We start from the raw sequence: 19,620 nt of genomic DNA on the forward strand, positions 1-19,620 counted from the left end.
GCATAAAGATCATTTCTGGGACTTTTCTTCATTTTTTTACATCCATTTTAAAACTGCTTCCATCCGTTGATCCACTACTGGAACAACGCGGCAACTACTGGTGCAAGGGAGCAAATTTTTTGCGTTAAGTTAATTATTTATATTACTTTCTGATAACATAAAAAGCTGCAATTTGGCAAATCGGAAAAAAGGCGATCTATCCACCAAAAATAGCGCATGTCGTTTTTATCCAAATATGTACGTTTTATTCCATAGTCCAATCTACTGGTACATTACAACCATTGATACCGACACCCTATTATTAATTAATTGTGATTTATCCAAAAACAGCACATGATTCGAAGACAAAGTAAAAATTTAATACATCATGTGAACTTTAATGACATGTCATGTAAACTCCAATGATATGTCTTGTAATCCAAGAAGAATCTGTGAGATTACAATATTGGACAATACATTTGCAAGTTTTTCGATTTTCTATATAACATGGGCAACTCTGGAGAGTTAAAAAAACACTACATACGTTATAAGGAAGCACCACACTAGACAACGGACGGGTTAGATCTGAAATATTTATGGACGGATTTGCATGAAACTTTTAAAGTATTTAAGACTACAGTGTGCCTGAAACCGTTATTGACAAAACTAATATCCAAGAATTTGGAACCCACCATTCGAAAGATATAGAATTCAGTCATCTTCTCCGTGAGTTTGGAAATATTCTAACGATAGCATCGAAAGATATCGCGTTTTTAAGGTTTTGAGCTATTTTGGAAGGGATATTCACATGCTTCAAAATATTCCCTAAGTAACTAACCCAAGTAACCAGCAACTTTGCATTAAGCATTCAAACCATGGTGAATATCATATTTTCAATAAAAAGATGAACATTTTAATTTGTGTCGAAATGATTGAATGCGTATTGTTAGCACTGTTTTAGATGAATCTAATCATTTTAAAGATAAGTTTAAAATATTCTAGATAATTTGTCTTTTAATGAAGTAATCTCAAACTAACTGCGAAGATGCTTGAATACTATATCTTTTGAATGCCGAGTGTCAGTCCTATAGACAACAAACAAAGCCATATGAGCTCGAATTTAAATTTCATGGAAATATAATCACTTTAGCTTCTGATTTTCTCGACGAAATTCGAAATCTAATTTACAGAGATGATGCTTCCATATCACATGTTTTAAATTTTAAATGCAAAGCTGCTGGTTACATGGTTGCTTTACAAATTAAAAATGGTGCACCGTTGGGGAATAATTTTAAACATGTGATTCTGAAATAACACAAAACTTCAAAATCACGATAACTTTCGATTCCCTCGTTAGAATATTTTCAAATTTTCGGAGAAGATGCTTGAATACTATATCAAATGGGAGGTGCCAAATTCTTGGACATTTTTTTTTCATTTTAGACAGTTTCAGGCATACCGTGCAGACATATCCTGGATTTCAATATATATTCATGGACGATTTTTTCAATTACGAATTCAAAATCAATAACGGTTTGACTAAAGTGAATTTTTCGAGTAATTTAAATACTATATCAATTATTAAAAAAAGGAGGAATACCTTTATGCTATCTTCAGCAAAATTGTGAATTTAGACAAGATATACAGATACAATATATAAATGCATTGGCTTAATGTTATTAGTGTTTGAATTTTATTTAGTTCGCCATTGAGAAGCAGACTCTGCTTCAGTGAGTGCCAAGAAGAAGAACAACCTAATACCACATTTTGCTATCATAGGTGCAACTTGCAACAGCGCTGAAACCTCCACACCCACTTCTGTATTTGAGATATTCAAATGAAACACACAAGTATCATCACGAACAATCATATTCTGAAAGAATGAAATAATTAAAAAATGGTTCATTGTCGGAAGAAACTATAAAAATTATATAATCATTTATAATTAGGAATATTCTGTAGGTCGTAGGATATTACTGTTATTTTTGCACTGATGTCTCAAAATACATTCATTTTTCATTGTTTTTGTTGATCATGGTACCTCCGATACCGGACACCTAAGTCGATAAATTAATAATTCCAATATTATTTTTGTAAGAGACCTTGTTACCCATTTATGATAAATATATATTATCATTTTTTTCATTTTCGTTTTGCAGCGTTTGTAGGGCAATAAGAGCGCAAGTAAATCCAAAGATTGGAGAAGGGGTTATGGCTGAATAGTATATGCTGACCAAGCAAACGTCACGGGAGAGGGAACATATGAATGGGTTGGGTATTAGGAAAATGGGATGGAATTGACACAATAATGCTAATAATGCTGTAATGTAATTAATCGGTAGGTTAAACAATTCTATAGATTATTTTAGAGCCTACTATTCAATATTGGAATAGTATTTTGAACAAATATGCCAAAGAAACCCATTATTAAAAAAAAACGATAAAAACGATCAATTGATGGAACATACACTTCGTAGTTGTTACTACGTGATCAACCAGGATAGTGATATTGCACAGAGAACCACTCAGATGAAGCTTGGGTTTTAGCTTTTTTTCCATCTTCAATGTACAATCACACTACCCTTGATATTTATAGATTGATAACGGCGCCGGCCACGTCCTTATGTCTATCGGGGAGAGGAAGGAATGTTAATAAGTTAGCCGTTGTTGCTAGAAAACCGGATAATCTCCTGCAACTCCCACAGCTACCTTGGAAGTAGGAGTGTTTTGTTAGTGATGGATGAGGTATTCGACCGTATGGATACCACTGTGGTAAGCGTTTAAGTCGATATACATTCAATTCTAGCGATAGATAGAACTGATGATGTTTGCGCCATAATGACGCAGAAAGATAAAGAACGACAGCTATTAGGAAGATTGTTACAAATATGTGAAAGGGACGGGCCTGGGATTGAACCTACGACCTTCTGCTTGCAAAGCAGAAGCGATAGTCATTAGACCACCATCCCCGTCGAAAGAAACCCATTATTTAAAAATTATATTTATGAAAACTACTGATCAAATCTAATAAACTGGAAAAATAAACTTAGAATAGTAACATGAGAGATGTTAAATGAGAAACATCTACTTATGTAGCAAAAAGTAGTTAAGCAATTAATCAGTCATTGAGAAACTAATCATCGAAACTCAGTATATTTAAGTTTTGTTGAATGTCGTTGATGCACTCTGGCATGTCATTTGTATGATATCCCTAAATTAAATATTTATTTGCCAGATTATATCTTAATTGTCATTTGTCGTTACAGAAATTAGAACCCTTCCTGTTGTCCATATGCCTACAGACAAAGTCAAGTAAACGACCTGTGTAACTAATTGTTGAACCCCAGAAATGATTTTTTTTCTCCCAATGTCCCGAGCACAAACTCAAAGAACCAGACAACTATTTTGTGGCACGGTTAATGGCTGGGCATGGCGTACCATTGGTACCTCGCGTATCTACAGGAATAAAATAGACCCCATTGTGTGGTCCTTAGCCTCTTGCCCAGCAACTCCTATCCCTACCTCCTCGAGCCCTTCATAAGAGGTAAAATACCTCAAATAATACCTTCTGCATATTCTACAAACACCAAGCTGATAATTAGATCAGGTATTGTAATACCTAAATAATACATGATGGATTTTGAGCTTGATTGGCCGCCCGTGGATGCTACTCCAGTATCGCCAGATCAGCTGCACTTACACAAGGAACCAACCGAATGACTGCTTGGGACTAACAGACACCCTCAGTGTATAAGTGCTGGTGATCTTCTATTTTTAGACGACAACGGTGCCTGCCACGTCAAAATGCAGACCAATGTGGGGAAGGGGGAGGAAATGATGTTGCACTTATACTGGCCCACTGTAGATCGTGGAGTCCGACTGCATCTACGCCAGTTCATGCGGGAGTGTATGGATTGGGGGAAAGGCATGGCAGAGAGGTTTGCTTTTGTGGTTAGCAGACTGCCTATGTATCAGGCGTGAGGAAAGGCATGCGCGTGGAAGAATGGAAGCGTTAGGGAAACGATTTCTTGTCCGTCTCTGGTTCTAGCGTTTGCTACGAACGAATAATTTTGAATGTGATAGATTTAGAATGGAGGATAAAAGCAAGTGAGAGATATACAATGTCAAAGTACGAGGAAAGGGACAGGCCTGGAATTGAACCCATGACCTTCTGTTTATGAAGCAGAAGCGGTAGCCATAAGACCACCAACCCCGTCCTAAATAATACATGATGGATTTTCATATAAAAGTGAAATTTTTCAATAGTAGTTCAATACCTCCAGCAGTCCTCAATAGCTATCGAATACCAAAATGAAGTATTTTTAATTGTTTTAAGCATTTTTTTCAAATATCATTATAATTCCAAAATGAGGTATTGATAACTGAACTATACCTAATTGTGGCATGATACCAAAATATGGTATGCATAAGTTATTGCGAATTATTCGTTCCTCCTCGGGAGGGGCGGCTGATCATCGTCCGAGTGCCAGAGAAGGACTCTAAGCTAAACTGCGCACTATGGCCCTCCGATGGTCCCTCCGGAAATCTAGGGGGTTGATGTCAGGCCCTGCAAGCCAACCGTAAAAATACACCAGCACAGAAACATCAACGAGAGAATACGGACCAGAACAATTGGCAAAGACCACAGCGACGAAAATGGGCTAGCGATTGGAAACTCGGTACGTGGAACTGAAAATCTCTCAACATCATCGGAAGCACACGCATGCTCTCCGATATACTGAAAATCCGCGGTTTCGGCATCGTAGCACTGCAGAAAGTGTGCTGCACAGGAGCAATGGTGCGAACGTTTAGAGGTAATATACCATCTACCAGAGCTGCGGCAACACACGACGAGTTCTCGACTGCTGTTCACGGATATGAGAACGGATTTTTTTCTGTGTAGCCCACACTCCGGAAGCACTGATAATGACAAAGACGCATTTTACGCGCAGCTCGAACGTGAGTACGAGCGCTGCCCAAGCCACGACGTCAAGATCATCATAGGAGATTTGAACGCACAGGTTGGCCAGGAGGAGGAGTTCAGACCGACGATTGGAAAGTTCAGCGCCCACCAGCTGACAAACGAGAATGGCTTACGACTGATAGATTTTGCCGCCTCCAAGAATATGACCATGCGTAGCACCTATTTTCAGCACAGCCTCCCGTATCGGTACACATGGAGATCAATATAACGCGACTGAAACAACCGGATGTCACCAATGCGTACGCGCAATGTGGAACGGAGCTCAAGAAACGATTGGTTCGACGAGGAGTGACAGAAGGTTTTAGAGGAGAAGAATGCAGCGCGTGCTACAATGCTGCACCATGGTACGCGGCAAAACGTGGAACGATACAGACTAAAGCGGAAACAGCAAACCCGCCTATTCCGGGACAAAAAGCGCCGCCTGGAAGAGGTGGAATGCCAAGAGATACTGTACCGTAGGCACAGAAGGTCATGACAGCGAAGACGATGGCTACGTCAGCACAGCGGACAGTGGAAACCAACCAGCTCTTACGATGGGGGAAGTTAAGGATGCCATTCAACAGCTCAAGAACAACAAGGGCGGTGGCAAGGATGGTATCGGAGCCGAACTCATCAAGATGGGCCCGGACAGGTTGGCCGCTTGTCTGCATCGGCTGATAGTCAGAATCTGGGAAACAGAACAGCTGCCGGAGGAGTGGAAGCAAGGCGTTATATGCCCTATCCACAAAAAGGGCGACAAACTGGAGTGTGAAAATTATCGTGCAATCACCATCCTAAACGCCGCCTACAAAGTGCTATCCCAGATTCTCTACCGTCGTCTATCACCTATAGCAAACGAGTTCGTGGGAAGTTATCAAGCAGGTTTCATCGACGGCCGCTTGACAACGGACCAGATCTTTTTCGTGCGGCAAATCCTCCAGAAATGCCGTGAGAACCAGGTCCCAACGCACCATTTGTTCATCGATTTCAAGGCGGCATACGATAGTATCGACCGCATAGAGCTATGGAAAATCATGGACGAGAACAGCTTTCCCGGGAAGCTCACAAGATTGATCAGAGCAACGATGGACGGTGTGCAAAACTGCGTGAAGATCTCGGGCGAACACTCCAGTTCCTTCGAGTCTCGGCGGGGACTACGACAGGGCGATGGACTTTCGTGCCTGTTGTTCAATATTGCGCTTGAAGGTGTTATGCGGAGAGCCGGACTTAACAGTCGAGGCACAATTTGTTTGCTTCGCGGACGACATGGATATTATTGGGAGAAAATTTGAAACGGTGGCAGATTTGTTCACCCGCCTAAAACGCGAAGCAACAAGAGTCGGGCTAATGATGGTTAATTAGATAAAACATCAATACTATAGAACTTGGAACTCCTGCAAGCGCAAACCATTTTATTTATCTGCTAAATCTTTCATAGTTTTAAATCCGAATTGGTAATCCTTTTTGGGAACTATCAATACATCGTAAAATTGTGTTGAACTGATGTTTGTACTTATGCGCAACAGGATCATAAAATATATTTTTGCAGTTTACGAATCCTAGAAGCTCTGCAGCAACTTCGTGAAAAACCTATCATATAAGAATAATTTCAACAAGCTTTTAGTTCAATAGGGGAAATGGCCAATTTGTCCTGTAAATAAAACACTAAACTAAATAACGTATTTGCATGCAGCACCCAGTGACATGGTCGGAAAAATACTGAAGAAAAGCAGTGCTGGGAATGGTAATAGTAGTAGGCTTGAATTTCGCGAAAATCACGTGGCTCTCTCACTACAGTAGTTTAAAATCGTGAATCTCATTAAGGCTAAGTAGCACGTCATTAGTTTTGTCAACAATCATGACTTTTCAGCTTGCATTTCAAAGTGATAAAACTCAATCTTAATAGTTTATATTGACTTGAAAAAGTATCACTGTACGCGCTAACATGCATAAAGTATGCTGATACTTTTTCAGCTGTGGCAGCGCAAAACCAACTGATTTTCTTTGAATCGAAATCGTGAGATGAATCATCAATGACGCGTACAAAATTCAATGACGGCCTACTTCGCCCTAAGTAGCCTATATGGACCACCCAAGTAACAATGATAGCTGAATAACAGCTTATTCAACTAAAATGCGGTTTAAACAGCCTCTTTTTAGCTGAATAAACTGTTATTCAGCTACCAATGACGTTTGAGCGGTGCCGTGTTATTTACGTGACCATGGAAACGAGTGAATTCGGCACCGCGCAAACGTCAAATTAGTGAACTCGTGCATTGGTCCATTGGGTACATGAATTTCTCTGAATCAGTAGTGTCATTGAAGGCTCTAAATGCGGGAAATGCAGCGAGAAATAGAACATTTTTCTACAGTAATTTTGGGTTGCCCTTAGCAACGGGTGTTTTGCAATTTTCAAGGCTTTTTGCCTACAGCAGCGATGGGCGTGAGTTTCACTGGCTTCGCTGACTGTGATTGGCTTTGTTTGACTACTGTAGAGTGAATTTCAGATTTTTAAAATGATCAATGGCCTCTAAACCATTCCTAAAAAAAAAATCATTCATGTTTCCAAACATTTTACCAGTGTGATCGAACAGGTTTTGTAACAGTATCAAGAGAAATCCCATATTCACTTTAATACGTTTTTATCAAGATTTTCTTATCAGTTTTACCAATTTTCGAGATTATACATTTTTGATGATATTCAAAATAGACCCCTTAAATTTTACAATGCAGTTTTACTTCGCGGAACAAGCCAAACGTATGTTGGAATATATAACGGCATAAATATAATGAGTTTAGTAACTTGGAAAAAGTAGAAAAAATAATCCCTCCCTTAACACCCATCGTATTTTCAAAAAGAGACTTTTTTCATAAAAATTATCAAAAATCGAAATCTAGATTAAATTTTTGAAATTTTTTTTCTGCGTTATGATCTCAATTAAATATACCTACTTCCTAAGTTACTCACAAACCAATATTCAAAAAATTCCAGAGAATTGGAACATGCTCAGTTCTTTTTAACATCTTCACAATTTGCCTTTTACTGTGATATCTTTTCAAGAAAAATATAAAAATGATTAAAACAGCTGAACGAGCACTGGAATATATGCTGAAAACTGAACTCAACTCAATTTTGACGAAAATGCAGATGGCTTGACTGACTTGCGATTCACGACAGCATAGTCCCCATAAATTTGAAACAAAATGTGTCCGAGCATACAGGACTCTCCTCTATTTTTTAGCATTAACACAGCACTGCTTTTTAACGATTCAAAGCCATCGATAGCATTGCATTTTTGATTAAACGCTTAACAGTTGCCACGACGTCACCGTCAAAAAGTTTAAGTATACTTATCAACTATAACAAGAGAAGCTCGTCACTTTTAATCAACAGTTTCAAATTCAATTAGAATCAATATCGTGACCCGCAAATATCTCTATCTACTACTATTGCTAAGAGCACCGAGTAAAACTGAGTCAGTTTGTTTACGTTTTGCTCGCTAAGACCTTTCCTTTCGCTTTGGATTAGCATTCCCCGAACGACAACCGGATTTTTGTTACCTAACATGATAATGCGCTCTTTCAAAATGCATGATTATTATTGTTTCAATTAACGCTGGAGCACAAGAGTGAAATATAAATCCCGTTTTCTCCACTTGGAGTCGTTCCCGGGAGAAGTTCCATCAATGAAACACGACACAAGACGAACAAAAAACAAGTCCTCCATTTGCTAATGAGAAAATGTTATTCTCTGATTGCGTGGCCTCACTTTCATTCCCAATCAATCCAAAAATAATGTTTACGATTACGATTGATAAGCGTTGTTCTTAAGCTAGTTACTTACATCCACTGAATTATCGGTGAAATCGTCCGATTCCGACAGCTTCTGTGCTGGTTTTTCTGACATTTTCCACGGCTGCTTTCAAGCACCTTTCCTTTCGTTGTTCCCTTTGGATGTTTGTCAGTGCTCTAGGCTGGAACTTCCCGAACCCGAATCCCAAATACGAAAACACTTCACTCGCGTAATCCTGTGGACGTGTCTCACTGCCTAATGCCCGGTTCTTCTTCCACTGTCTCCCACCTCTCACACGCACGGGAACCACCTCATAAAACTGTGTGACCAAACCACCAAACTGGGGTGCGGAAATTTCTCCTTTCAGGTATTCCGAATCACGACGACGACGACGAGGAAACTCCTCTTCTTTTTCACCTTGATGATACTTTTACGCCGAAACTTTTCACTCCGTGGCTCGCTGCGATGTGTCCAAAATATGATTCGATTCCTCCACTTCACCACACCACACAACCAACTCCGATCACGTATCGCGGAAAAAGTGAAATGGTTCGCGCACTGGACGAGGAAAAAATGACTATCTTTTGTGCCTCTCGGATGGCCAAAAATCGCGAATCGCAAATTGGACTGCTACAAATAACACCTCGCTGGATGTTTCGCGGAGAAAACAAACTGACAGACGAGGGAGAGGTGCGATGTGATCGACGATTTTGACGTTGACGTTTTTTCGATATAGGGATCCCCTTTATGTCCAGAGCAAGATTAATTGAAGGGAGGTTCAGTGATCTAAGCAGTCAGTGGGTGCGAGGTGTGGTCAGCTGAGACGGGGTGAAAAGTGACAGCTGGTGAGTCGGCGAGCTGGCCAATATGTTTATGTATTTTCTCCACCGATGGTTCCTAGCGTATCCATAGAGATGTTTGTGTTATTGAAAATTGTTGCGTGTGACTCAATAGTGAAGGTAAGTGGAATAAAGTTTAGTTATTTTCTGAAGGTAAAATTTATTTTGAATTTCAGATGCCATCATTTTGTGCAGTGAAGTATTGCGGGAGTACGGTGGCGAACACAAAAACCCGTGGAATTGTGTTCCATCGATTTCCAAAAGATGGAAAGCGACGCCAATCGTGGGTCGCGTTCGGTGGCCAACATGATGGTTGGTCACCACAGCAGAACCAGGCCATTTGTTCGAGTCACTTCACCGGTAGCAGCGTCGACGAAGGGTTTCGTTATCGGCACGAAACTATAGGAGCCAAAATGCGACATCAATTGCTGCCAAGAGGTGAGATAAATAATTTATTTCAATGAAAGATACATATTTACTGATTAACGAACATATTTAGCCATTCTCACGTTGAAGCAAACGATTAACCCAAGTTGTAGAGAAGCAAACGGTATCGTAGGTAAGTACATATAAATCATAAAATAAACGTAAAATGAGTAGAACATAGACCTGCGCGCCACCAGGCCACGCTGCCATCGCCGGACCGTTTCACGTCACGGCGACGCCAATTGATACATTGGTGGTGCGCCATATGCCGATCATCGTCACGCCGCCGATTTTACATTTTCACGCTGATAATAAATTTAGCTCGATTCATTTAATAATATAAAAATAAATACGCCAGGAAATATGTATGTATTGCCTAAGGAATTCCTATAGTAAATCGTACATCAATGTGTCAAGGGTTTTCTCCAAGAAGTTGTCCCGGAAATCATCTTGAATCATCCAATGGATCATCAATGAATTCCACGGATCCCATTGAGAATCATTTTAGAGATTCTTTTTAGGATACCTTCTAAAGCGTGAATTAATTGAGAAATAATTCTTGGAATTCCTTCTGGATTATATTTTCAAAGATCTAAACCTTCTAGCATTCCTCGTGGGATTTCATTTAAGTAATTCTGGGAATTCTACCAACATTTCTTTAAGAAAATTGTTTCTTCCTTTTCCATGGTCTGCTATTAATGACATTTCAGTACACATACGAAACAAAACAAAGTGGTCGGTGAAATAGTGAATTTCATTGCATGGCATGCTGGTTCATTTCGCGAAAACAAAGTGGCCAGGTGTAATATTGTTTTCCAATATGGCGGATCAACCAATTTGACACATCGTATTACCTCCCTTTTAGATACCTTGGTCCAGAGAAAAATAATCGATGAACCCCGTTGGTCATGGCTTGCGCAATCTTGCATGCAATGCATTCAAGTTAATTCTTTACTCACACGCAAAAAAATTTTGTGGTGAAATTTTAGGGGGTTTGCGCTCGCACCTGCAATTTTCAGCAGCCTAGAAATGCGCTTGATTTTACCATCCCAACTAACAATTCAGAACCACAAACAAGCATGCATGTTTAATTATTGTTCAATAATGGTAATGACAGCTGAATAAAAAATTTGCTCTATAAAGAGCTGAGAAGGTGCTTTTTTAACACAAACTTAGGTCAATGTTCAACGTTATGCATTAGAATGAACAAAAGTTGAATCGCCACTTATTAAACGTTTCCAAAGATTTTTATTCGACTAGTCAATATTGTTTTACTAATGAGCTGAACAAGACATGTTTCCCCCAATTAAAAAGCCAATATTCCACTAAACAAATGTATATGTATAAAAGGATATTCAGAAGATGAACTAACGTTTTGCTTGCATCGTACTTCAGCTTTTTGCACATGTTTAACATAAGCATGAATAAGAGCTGAATAAGTATCTTATAAAATCCTAATTCAGCTTCGGTATATTATAAGAACAGTTGATCCAATAAAGGCCAAAATGACGATTAACAAACACATTGTTCAGTAATAAATAAGCCTTGTAAAAGCGATCACACTATAGCTAAATTTCATAAAATGGACAAAATATCCGAAATGCGTGTTGAGTTCCGAATGCATTTCGAAGCTTATACACACTAAGTTAAGCTCGGCTAATTTTCATTCTTTTGACGAGATCCGCACAGCCGAGCGGTCAGCAACTCAGATTTAGCTGATATGTCAGCAAAAAATCAAGTTTGTTTCACTTTTGCTGAGATGCCAGCTAACGAACTTTAACCGAGATTTGCACAGCTGAGATCGGCATTCTGATTTAAGTGTGTAACTTATGCTTTCTCAAAACTTTTTGAATAGTCGTTCAGAAAATAAACATGGTCAGTCTCCAGAAATGTAGGATTATTTTGAAAAACAAACATTTGAGCTAAGTATTCCTAGTAGCAGCGAAGTACTGACAAACAAAGCGTGATATTGACTTGATTGACATAAAAGATCTGAAGACAACATCAAAATTTTGTTTGATTTTTGTATGTAGTTAATTTTAGATATCGTTTCCAGATCTTTTACATATTATATCTCTCAGGTTATTATCACTTTCTGCTATCCATGTTATAATTAGCTATTGCTAAGCTTTTTTCGCCTGCTCGGGATGTTGTTCCGTACAAGAAAAGTGGACATTGCTTTGGCAGAATTGATTAAATAAATATCTATAGCGAGCTACATTTAAAATGACATTTCTTCCCAACTGAATAGTGCGATCTAAGAAAAATGATTTACTTGGCCATTTCTGAAAAAAATCCCACGCGTCAAGACATTCGAACATTTTTCTATTCAGGCGCATAGTCTTCAGAACACTTCAAATGATTTAAATATACACATAATAGGTTTATGAAAAATACAAATCAATTATATAATTAATTATTACAAATATAATTTATAAAATAAATGAATTTAAATTTAAGTTAATGGATCATTAAAATTGAAGTTTTGAACAAACTAAAAATTATTATGAAATTAGATTAAGGTGAAGATGCATCGAAGCCAAACCTCAAATTTTCAAGAACATAAATCTAGAGAACTAAACATCCGTTCAAGCTGAAAACTTATTCGATTGGTCACCACCAGCGTGTGACCAATCGATTAGGTTTTCAGCTCGAACCGCCGCGTGGCCTGGTTCTCTAGATTTGTGCTCTTGAAAATTTGAGGTTTGGCATAGATGCATATTCACCTTAATCATTTCAGACTGATTTCACTTTGTGTAAATAAACATTATTTTTGACCATCATTCACATAAATTCTCTCACTGTGCGCTAAAAATAGCCGACTGAACTCAGCTTGGATCAGCACTAAACAGCAGCTGAATAATATGCTTGTTCAGTTGTTGATTAGCGTACCATGTGTTGATTAGACGATGTCGAATAGAAGCTCAAACAAGATCAATATTCAGCAATGAGAGGTTTATATACTGCTTCGCGACTAAAAATGGGTGAACCAACGTGCGAAGTTCGATTTTTGATCAACTTCGCCGCGTCGCGAGTCGCTTCGCTATAGTGCGCATCTATGCCCTCCGCCGTGTACATTATGCGCACTATTGAGAACCGACTCGCGACGCGGCGAAGTAGGTCAAAAATCGAACTTCGCACGTTGGTTCACCCATTTTTAGTCGCGAAGCAGAATATTTTGCACTGGACGATTCATTCATCAATTCTAGGATGGCGCGGATGGCAAGGCATACCGCTGACGATTGGAAGGTCTCGAGTTCGAATCCAGTATCCAGGCGATTTTTAAATATGATTGTCATATCAATGATATTTGTGTACACTACGTTTTAATTGAAGCGCCTGAAAAATATTTTTTATTTGTTTTTAATTATTTTTAGACCAGTCGTATAAAAGCTGAACTAAATGCTTGTAAAACGTTTTAAAAGCTGAAAAATAAAGTTTGAATTCGACGACATGCTTTAAAGTTTCTCCAAATTTGTGTGAACAACGCCTGAAAAAAGGTTGGCCATGGAAATTATTAAAATATTATTAAACATGATGCTGAATAAAACAGCCATAATGGTGTTTCTTAAATGAGTGAATGTTAGTTGGGATGTCTGTTGTCGAAATCAGATTGTTGTAAATTATTTCTGTCAAGTGTACCAGTAATGTGGTGGGATGTACCGTAAACATAGTAAATTGATCTAAAATTACATGGTAGTTTCAAGAATAGGCGTAGTCAGCTACAATAGTAATTTTTACCACAGAATTTTTTCCCGTGCAAATTTGGGCCAAAGCTCGCTAAATTTATGATCTCGCCGTGGCCCATATCAGTAGAATAATGAAAAAACACACTGAAATGAATTTTATTGTAGAAACTACTGAATCCATGGTAGAGCCAAGAACTGCACCAACGATGTTCAACCGACTACATTAATCTGTTAATCCTAGGGCCCATTCACAAATTTCATAGCGCTGAAGGGTATGGGTGGGTGTCCTTTAAATGTTACTAATCATACAAAATTCTAAAACTATTCATACAAAATGCGTTACGAGGGGGTGGGTGGGTGTCAAAAACGGTCATTTTCGGCGTTATGAAATTTGTGAATGAACCCCTACTAAAACATAGTCAACATCACTACACATGAAAATATATTCGGTTTATTTAATCAGAGTTGCAGTATTTATGACTAGAAACATTCTTGATTTGACAAGTTTGGCATTATACTTTTGACCACACTGTGTTGTACGGTGGGTGTCACGGTTTGAAATACAATACCACAGACAAACAGACGTCACACTCTCATCATTGTCCATCGACCACCTTTTTAACGGTCTATTCAAAAATATGGTAGGTGACCAATCCGCCACCATCGTTTTTGTTCGCGTTTGACGTTTACACACTACCGCCATCTGTTGGCCCGTCGGCCAAATACACTAATTCTAGCATTGGGCGTACATGTCCTCGTGACTATGATTTGGATCGAGATTTGTTCTAAGTGTTACGTCTGTTTATCTGTGACAATACATTGTAGTAGATGCTACTATGGACATGGTCACGTTTACTCCACTGCTCAGTGATTTTTACCAGATTATAGTAAACTTTACAGATTTTTGTATACAATACTATAGTCGGTTGAAAATCGTTGGTGCAGTTCTTAATTCTACCATGGATTCGGTAAATGATACAACAAAATTTGTTTGCGTGCACCCCTTTGATGTTTACTTTAATCGAGCATAAGAGATTTGCGATAAGGGCTTATCTGATAAGTCAATAACAATGAGAAAAAAACGAATGAAATTTTCTAGTACAATTTTAAATCCCAATTGGAGAATAAATCATCAAACTTAAATCTTACGTAACGCTAAAATTGGACATTTTTGACCCCCTCCCCCCTCCGTAACGCTTTTTGTATGGAAAATTACAAATTTTTGTATGAGTCATAACGCTTGAGCCTACTCCCCCCTCCCCCTAGAGCGTTACGTAATTTGTGGATGCCGTGTGAGTAGCTGAAAGACAATCAAAACTACGATTTCAATAGCATTCTTTGTTGATTAATATTACGGACAGCTTCAAATTCCGGACACTCTTCTTTGTATGGGAAACATTTCACTCGAAATGTTTCAGTTTTTGCCATTCAAAAATTGTCACCTTCAAGGCTCGTTTTAATAAGCATTTTCCATAGATATCTATGAAAACTTATAATGCCCAACTTCCATAGGCGTCTCTCGTGTGGTTTAACAATTGCATTTGATGATTTTACTTTTCTATTTATGATTTGTTTGACCTGTCCGGAAATCGAATCGAAGTGTCCGGAATATGAGGCAAAAGTAAGGAAGCGTCCGGAATAAGAATCATGTAAAGTCCACACATTTCTATTTATTTAAAAGTATTCATGTTTCTGAATCGAAATCTTCACTCATCATTCGAAAGTTAAGGGGTTTGAAGGTTCGATAACGCAGAGAAATCATACGAAGAGTTTTATTTTACATGCTTTTTTGTGAGTTATATTCACTGAGGCCTCAAGTGTCCGTAATATGAATCAAAACGGTATACCCATAAGCGAAGTACGCACTTCAACAGAAAAGTAATGGCCTATCTAGATGCGTGGGAAATTTCTTACAAGGAATGCTCAAGAAAAGCATTTTTCTTTGATGGCAGTACGCAGTTGAAAAGGAATGTCAATTCAAATGGAGCTCACTGTAGGAAATTTCTTGAGCATTTCTTGGGCAGAAATTTTTACTTTTCTTGAGCGGAACAGCATACTTAGCTATAGGGTTGTGCCGCATCTCGAATTATTTCTCACAATGTGGTGAGTATTGACGTTTTCAATTTTTTTTAACCCTCTAATACCCAAATTTTTATTTTCGATTTAAGTATTATTTTTCGTTATCTAAAATCGTTCTAAACACGTTTTGGGCATTTATTTATTTTTATTCGCAAATTTTTAAATTTTGGTTTTTAATTTTTATAATTTTTATTTTTGAACATCCCTAGCTTTTTTCATTTTTTCTTGAAGCCTTTTCTAGTTGTTGATTTTTGGCAATAATAAAAATTTAAATTGTTACGGTATTTTTAAAAATATTAAATTTTTAATTTTTTTTCGGAGCGTATTTTATTTTCCGTGTAACTAACGGAAAAACAGGTTTGAAATGATTTTAATACCACCAGGCTCTTCTTTTGTGATAGGTTAATCGTAGAAAAATATAAAAGGTACGATTTTTATACTACACGTTAAATGAAGCCCAGGCATTTGTAGGTTATATAAGAATGCAATTTTTCAAACAATTTCTAAAAATACAAAAAAGTTTCAAAAGTCATAAAAAACTTTTCTTATATGCGTGTTATGAGTCAAGGTATAAGCCAAAAATAAAATCATTTTGATTTCCGAGCTACGAAAAAATACACAAAATTCCAAAGTGTACCCCGTCTAAAGGCGGGGTTGGGTATTAGAGGGTTAAGAAAATCAGGAGTGCCTATAAACATTAATATATAAAAATTGCTAAAATAGTTGCGTTAATATTAATTAAAAATGATTGTCTTTCGAAGAAAAATTGAAAATCTGGGGGTTAGATCTGACGGAAATGGATTTTCAGATTTTCTTCCTATTTTTATTCCATTGTAGATTTCTTTTCAATATCATTTCTATTGAGTGGCCCAGATAGCCGTAGCGGTAAACGCGCAGCTATTCAGCATGACCATGCTGAGAGTCGTGGGTTCGAATCCCGGTGGTCGAGGATCTTTTCGGGTTGGAAATTTTCTCGATTCCCAGGGCATAAAGTATCTTCGTACCTGCCACACGATATACACATGCAAACATGGTCAATCGGCAAAAAAAAGCTCTCAGTTAATAACTGTGTAAGTGCTCATAAGAACACTAATCTGAGAAGCAGGATTTGTCCCAGATGGGACGTAACGCCAGAAAGAAGAAGATCATTTCTATTCAGCTTCTTGGGCCACCGTAGCAGTTGACTACCATATATTATTTTTAGCGTTAGCGTTAGCGTTAGCGTAGTTACGGTATACTTCGTAGATTGGATACTAGCAACATTCATGTTTCTTTTTAATAGTCTCGTCCTGACTACTTTCAAGAACAAGGCAGGGGAGTATACCTTGTTCAAATCATAAACAAGACTACTAAAAGCATGAATATCGCTATTCCCGGCCACGCCCATCTTTACCGTAACTTGGGATAGGGGAAGGAAATGTTGATGTAGCACTTACTTAATGAGAGGCCACCGACTCAGCGACACCCTCATAAGTGCTACGGAGTTGGAGGTTGGGGAAGGTATATTGTCAGGATTCGCCTAGAAAGCTGGCGATAGACCATAAATATTTGTTGTTTAAGCGTTTTCAAATTAATCTTTTGAATGCCGGCAATCAAAAGAGAAAACAATAGCTTATTTATAGTATAAATAGTATTTCGCGAAATGCTTGTCGATTGTGCAGTAATATTTTTGCTCAATAACCAGTAAAAAGCAAAACCGATCCCTCCAGGGTCATCGGATTGTATAAAATAACGATACGCGTAAAAAAAAAATCACGCCTATTGAAAAACTGTACTGTGCCCATTGAAAAACTGTACTGTATTTTTAGATAATCGAAAAACGAAAGGAAGCGCGTTCGAACTAAACACCCTAGGATAACACAGTCGGTTTTTCTGCTCAAAATTATACGAAAAGCAGAATCGATCCCTCCAGGGTCATCGAACGGTTAAAAAGCATCCACGACCGATTGTTAGTTGCGTAACACCCGCCCGGACAGAATGCGCAATCTGAACATAATTATCAAACTCCGAAAATAACATTTTCCGTTCAAGAAACGATCAGAAGTTCCACGACGCGGACAAAAACGATCCGGAAGACTCACAAAAGAAAAAGTATCATACTGGAACAAACTCACCGGATTGATTCTCTAAATTTATGTGCTGCCTGTCACTTCCGGATGGTTCGGTGAACTTAGGGCAGCCAAAAACCAACAGTACTGAGGACACAAATCAAACAAATCACTTTTTCATTTTTCACTTTTCACTATTCCATTTCTGAATGTCTGAACTGTCCTGCTTGGGCTTCACGAAGCACTACCCAGCAAGACGCTCCAAAACAGGAAAAAACAAAACAATCATCTCCGGCGACGAAAACATGCGCGAAACCGTGAGCTAAATCCATCGGACTACGCAAAACCGAACTGTCCTGCTTGGGCTTCACGAAGCACTACCCAGCAAGACGCTCCAAAACAGGAAAAAAAAAAAAATCTCCGACGACGAAAACATGCGCGAAATTGTGAGCTAAATCTATCGGACGACGCAAAACCGAACTGTCCTGCTTGGGCTTCACGAAGCACTACCCAACAAGACGCTCCAAAACAGGAAAAAAAAAAATCTCCGGCGACGAAAACATGCGCGAAATTGTGAGCTAAATCTATCGGACGACGCAAAACCGAACTGTCCTGCTTGGGCTTCACGAAGCACTACCCAGCAAGACGCTCCAAAACAGGAAAAAACAAAACAAACATCTCCGGCGACGAAAACATGCGCGAAACCGTGAGCTAAATCCATCGGACTACGCAAAACCGAACTGTCCTGCTTGGGCTTCACGAAGCACTACCCAGCAAGACGCTCCAAAACAGGAAAAAAAAAAAATCTCCGACGACGAAAACATGCGCGAAATTGTGAGCTAAATCTATCGGACGACGCAAAACCGAACTGTCCTGCTTGGGCTTCACGAAGCACTACCCAACAAGACGCTCCAAAACAGGAAAAAAAAAAATCTCCGGCGACGAAAACATGCGCGAAATTGTGAGTTGACTACCATATATTATTTTTTTGAATTTACTTTTTTCAGTTCATATCGTGCTGCTCAAACATTCTGCAATTCAGTATCTATTTATCTTCGTACTTCATCCCATCATTCCGCTTTTACTTGGTTCATAAAATCCAGCGAATCTCATCCTAATGTATAATGGATTCCGCTGTAAAGAGCTGCGTACTTCAGTCCATACATTATAATTCGAAAATGATTTTCCCTGCGAACTGCATCCCTGTTACAGGGTTCCGCTTAACACTTTTCTACTACGTAATGAAGTTTTTGCAATTTCTCATCGTAATAGGCTGTTTTCCATCACGCCAATCTGTCATGAAACGGCCTACTTTCCTGCACTGGAGATGCAGTGCGGAAATAGTCATTACGCATCTGAAACCAGTGCTGTATAATTCATTACGCAACGCTTTCTCATTACGCAACTGTTTTGAGTTGCGTAATGAATCATAACACAACAATTACTAACAAATTGTAAAATAATGGTGAATGCATTCTGATATAAACTCTGATACCCTCAAGTGATCTTCTACGAAATTGCAAAAAATGTTGTACGTAACTCGTTGCTAGCCTCGTAGGATAAATTTACGACTCGTGCTGTAAAAATCATCATTCTGCAACTTGTTCCGTAAACTACTATTTGGATATCACGGGGTCTTGCAATAACATTTAATTATTTTAAAGAATCATCCCTGAGTGAAACCTAGCTCATCATTTACAAACATTTTATTTCACTGCGTATTTCATACCGTTGCTATGGTTTCCGCGCTTTGTTAGGATTTTTCATAAATCGCCGGGTCTTATATCAGTTATCTTCACAAGAG

The 19,620-nt window shown here is 38.5% G+C and overlaps 1 protein-coding gene across 1 annotated transcript in view; it reads right to left on the reverse strand.

Moving 5' to 3' along the window:
• The window catches only part of LOC5576233 (putative mediator of RNA polymerase II transcription subunit 12), a 50,247-nt gene extending 40,828 nt beyond the window's left edge, over positions 1-9,419 (reverse strand). Inside the window, exon 1 of the mRNA XM_021854820.1 lies at positions 8,787-9,419. Within this exon, the coding sequence (XP_021710512.1) occupies positions 8,787-8,849 (63 nt within the window). The 5' untranslated portion in view covers positions 8,850-9,419. The remainder of the gene's footprint in view (positions 1-8,786) is intronic.
• Between the last annotated feature and the right edge of the window lie 10,201 nt (positions 9,420-19,620).

Source organism: Aedes aegypti, chromosome 3 (assembly GCF_002204515.2).
Source record: "Aedes aegypti strain LVP_AGWG chromosome 3, AaegL5.0 Primary Assembly, whole genome shotgun sequence".
Lineage (NCBI taxonomy): Eukaryota > Metazoa > Arthropoda > Insecta > Diptera > Culicidae > Aedes > Aedes aegypti.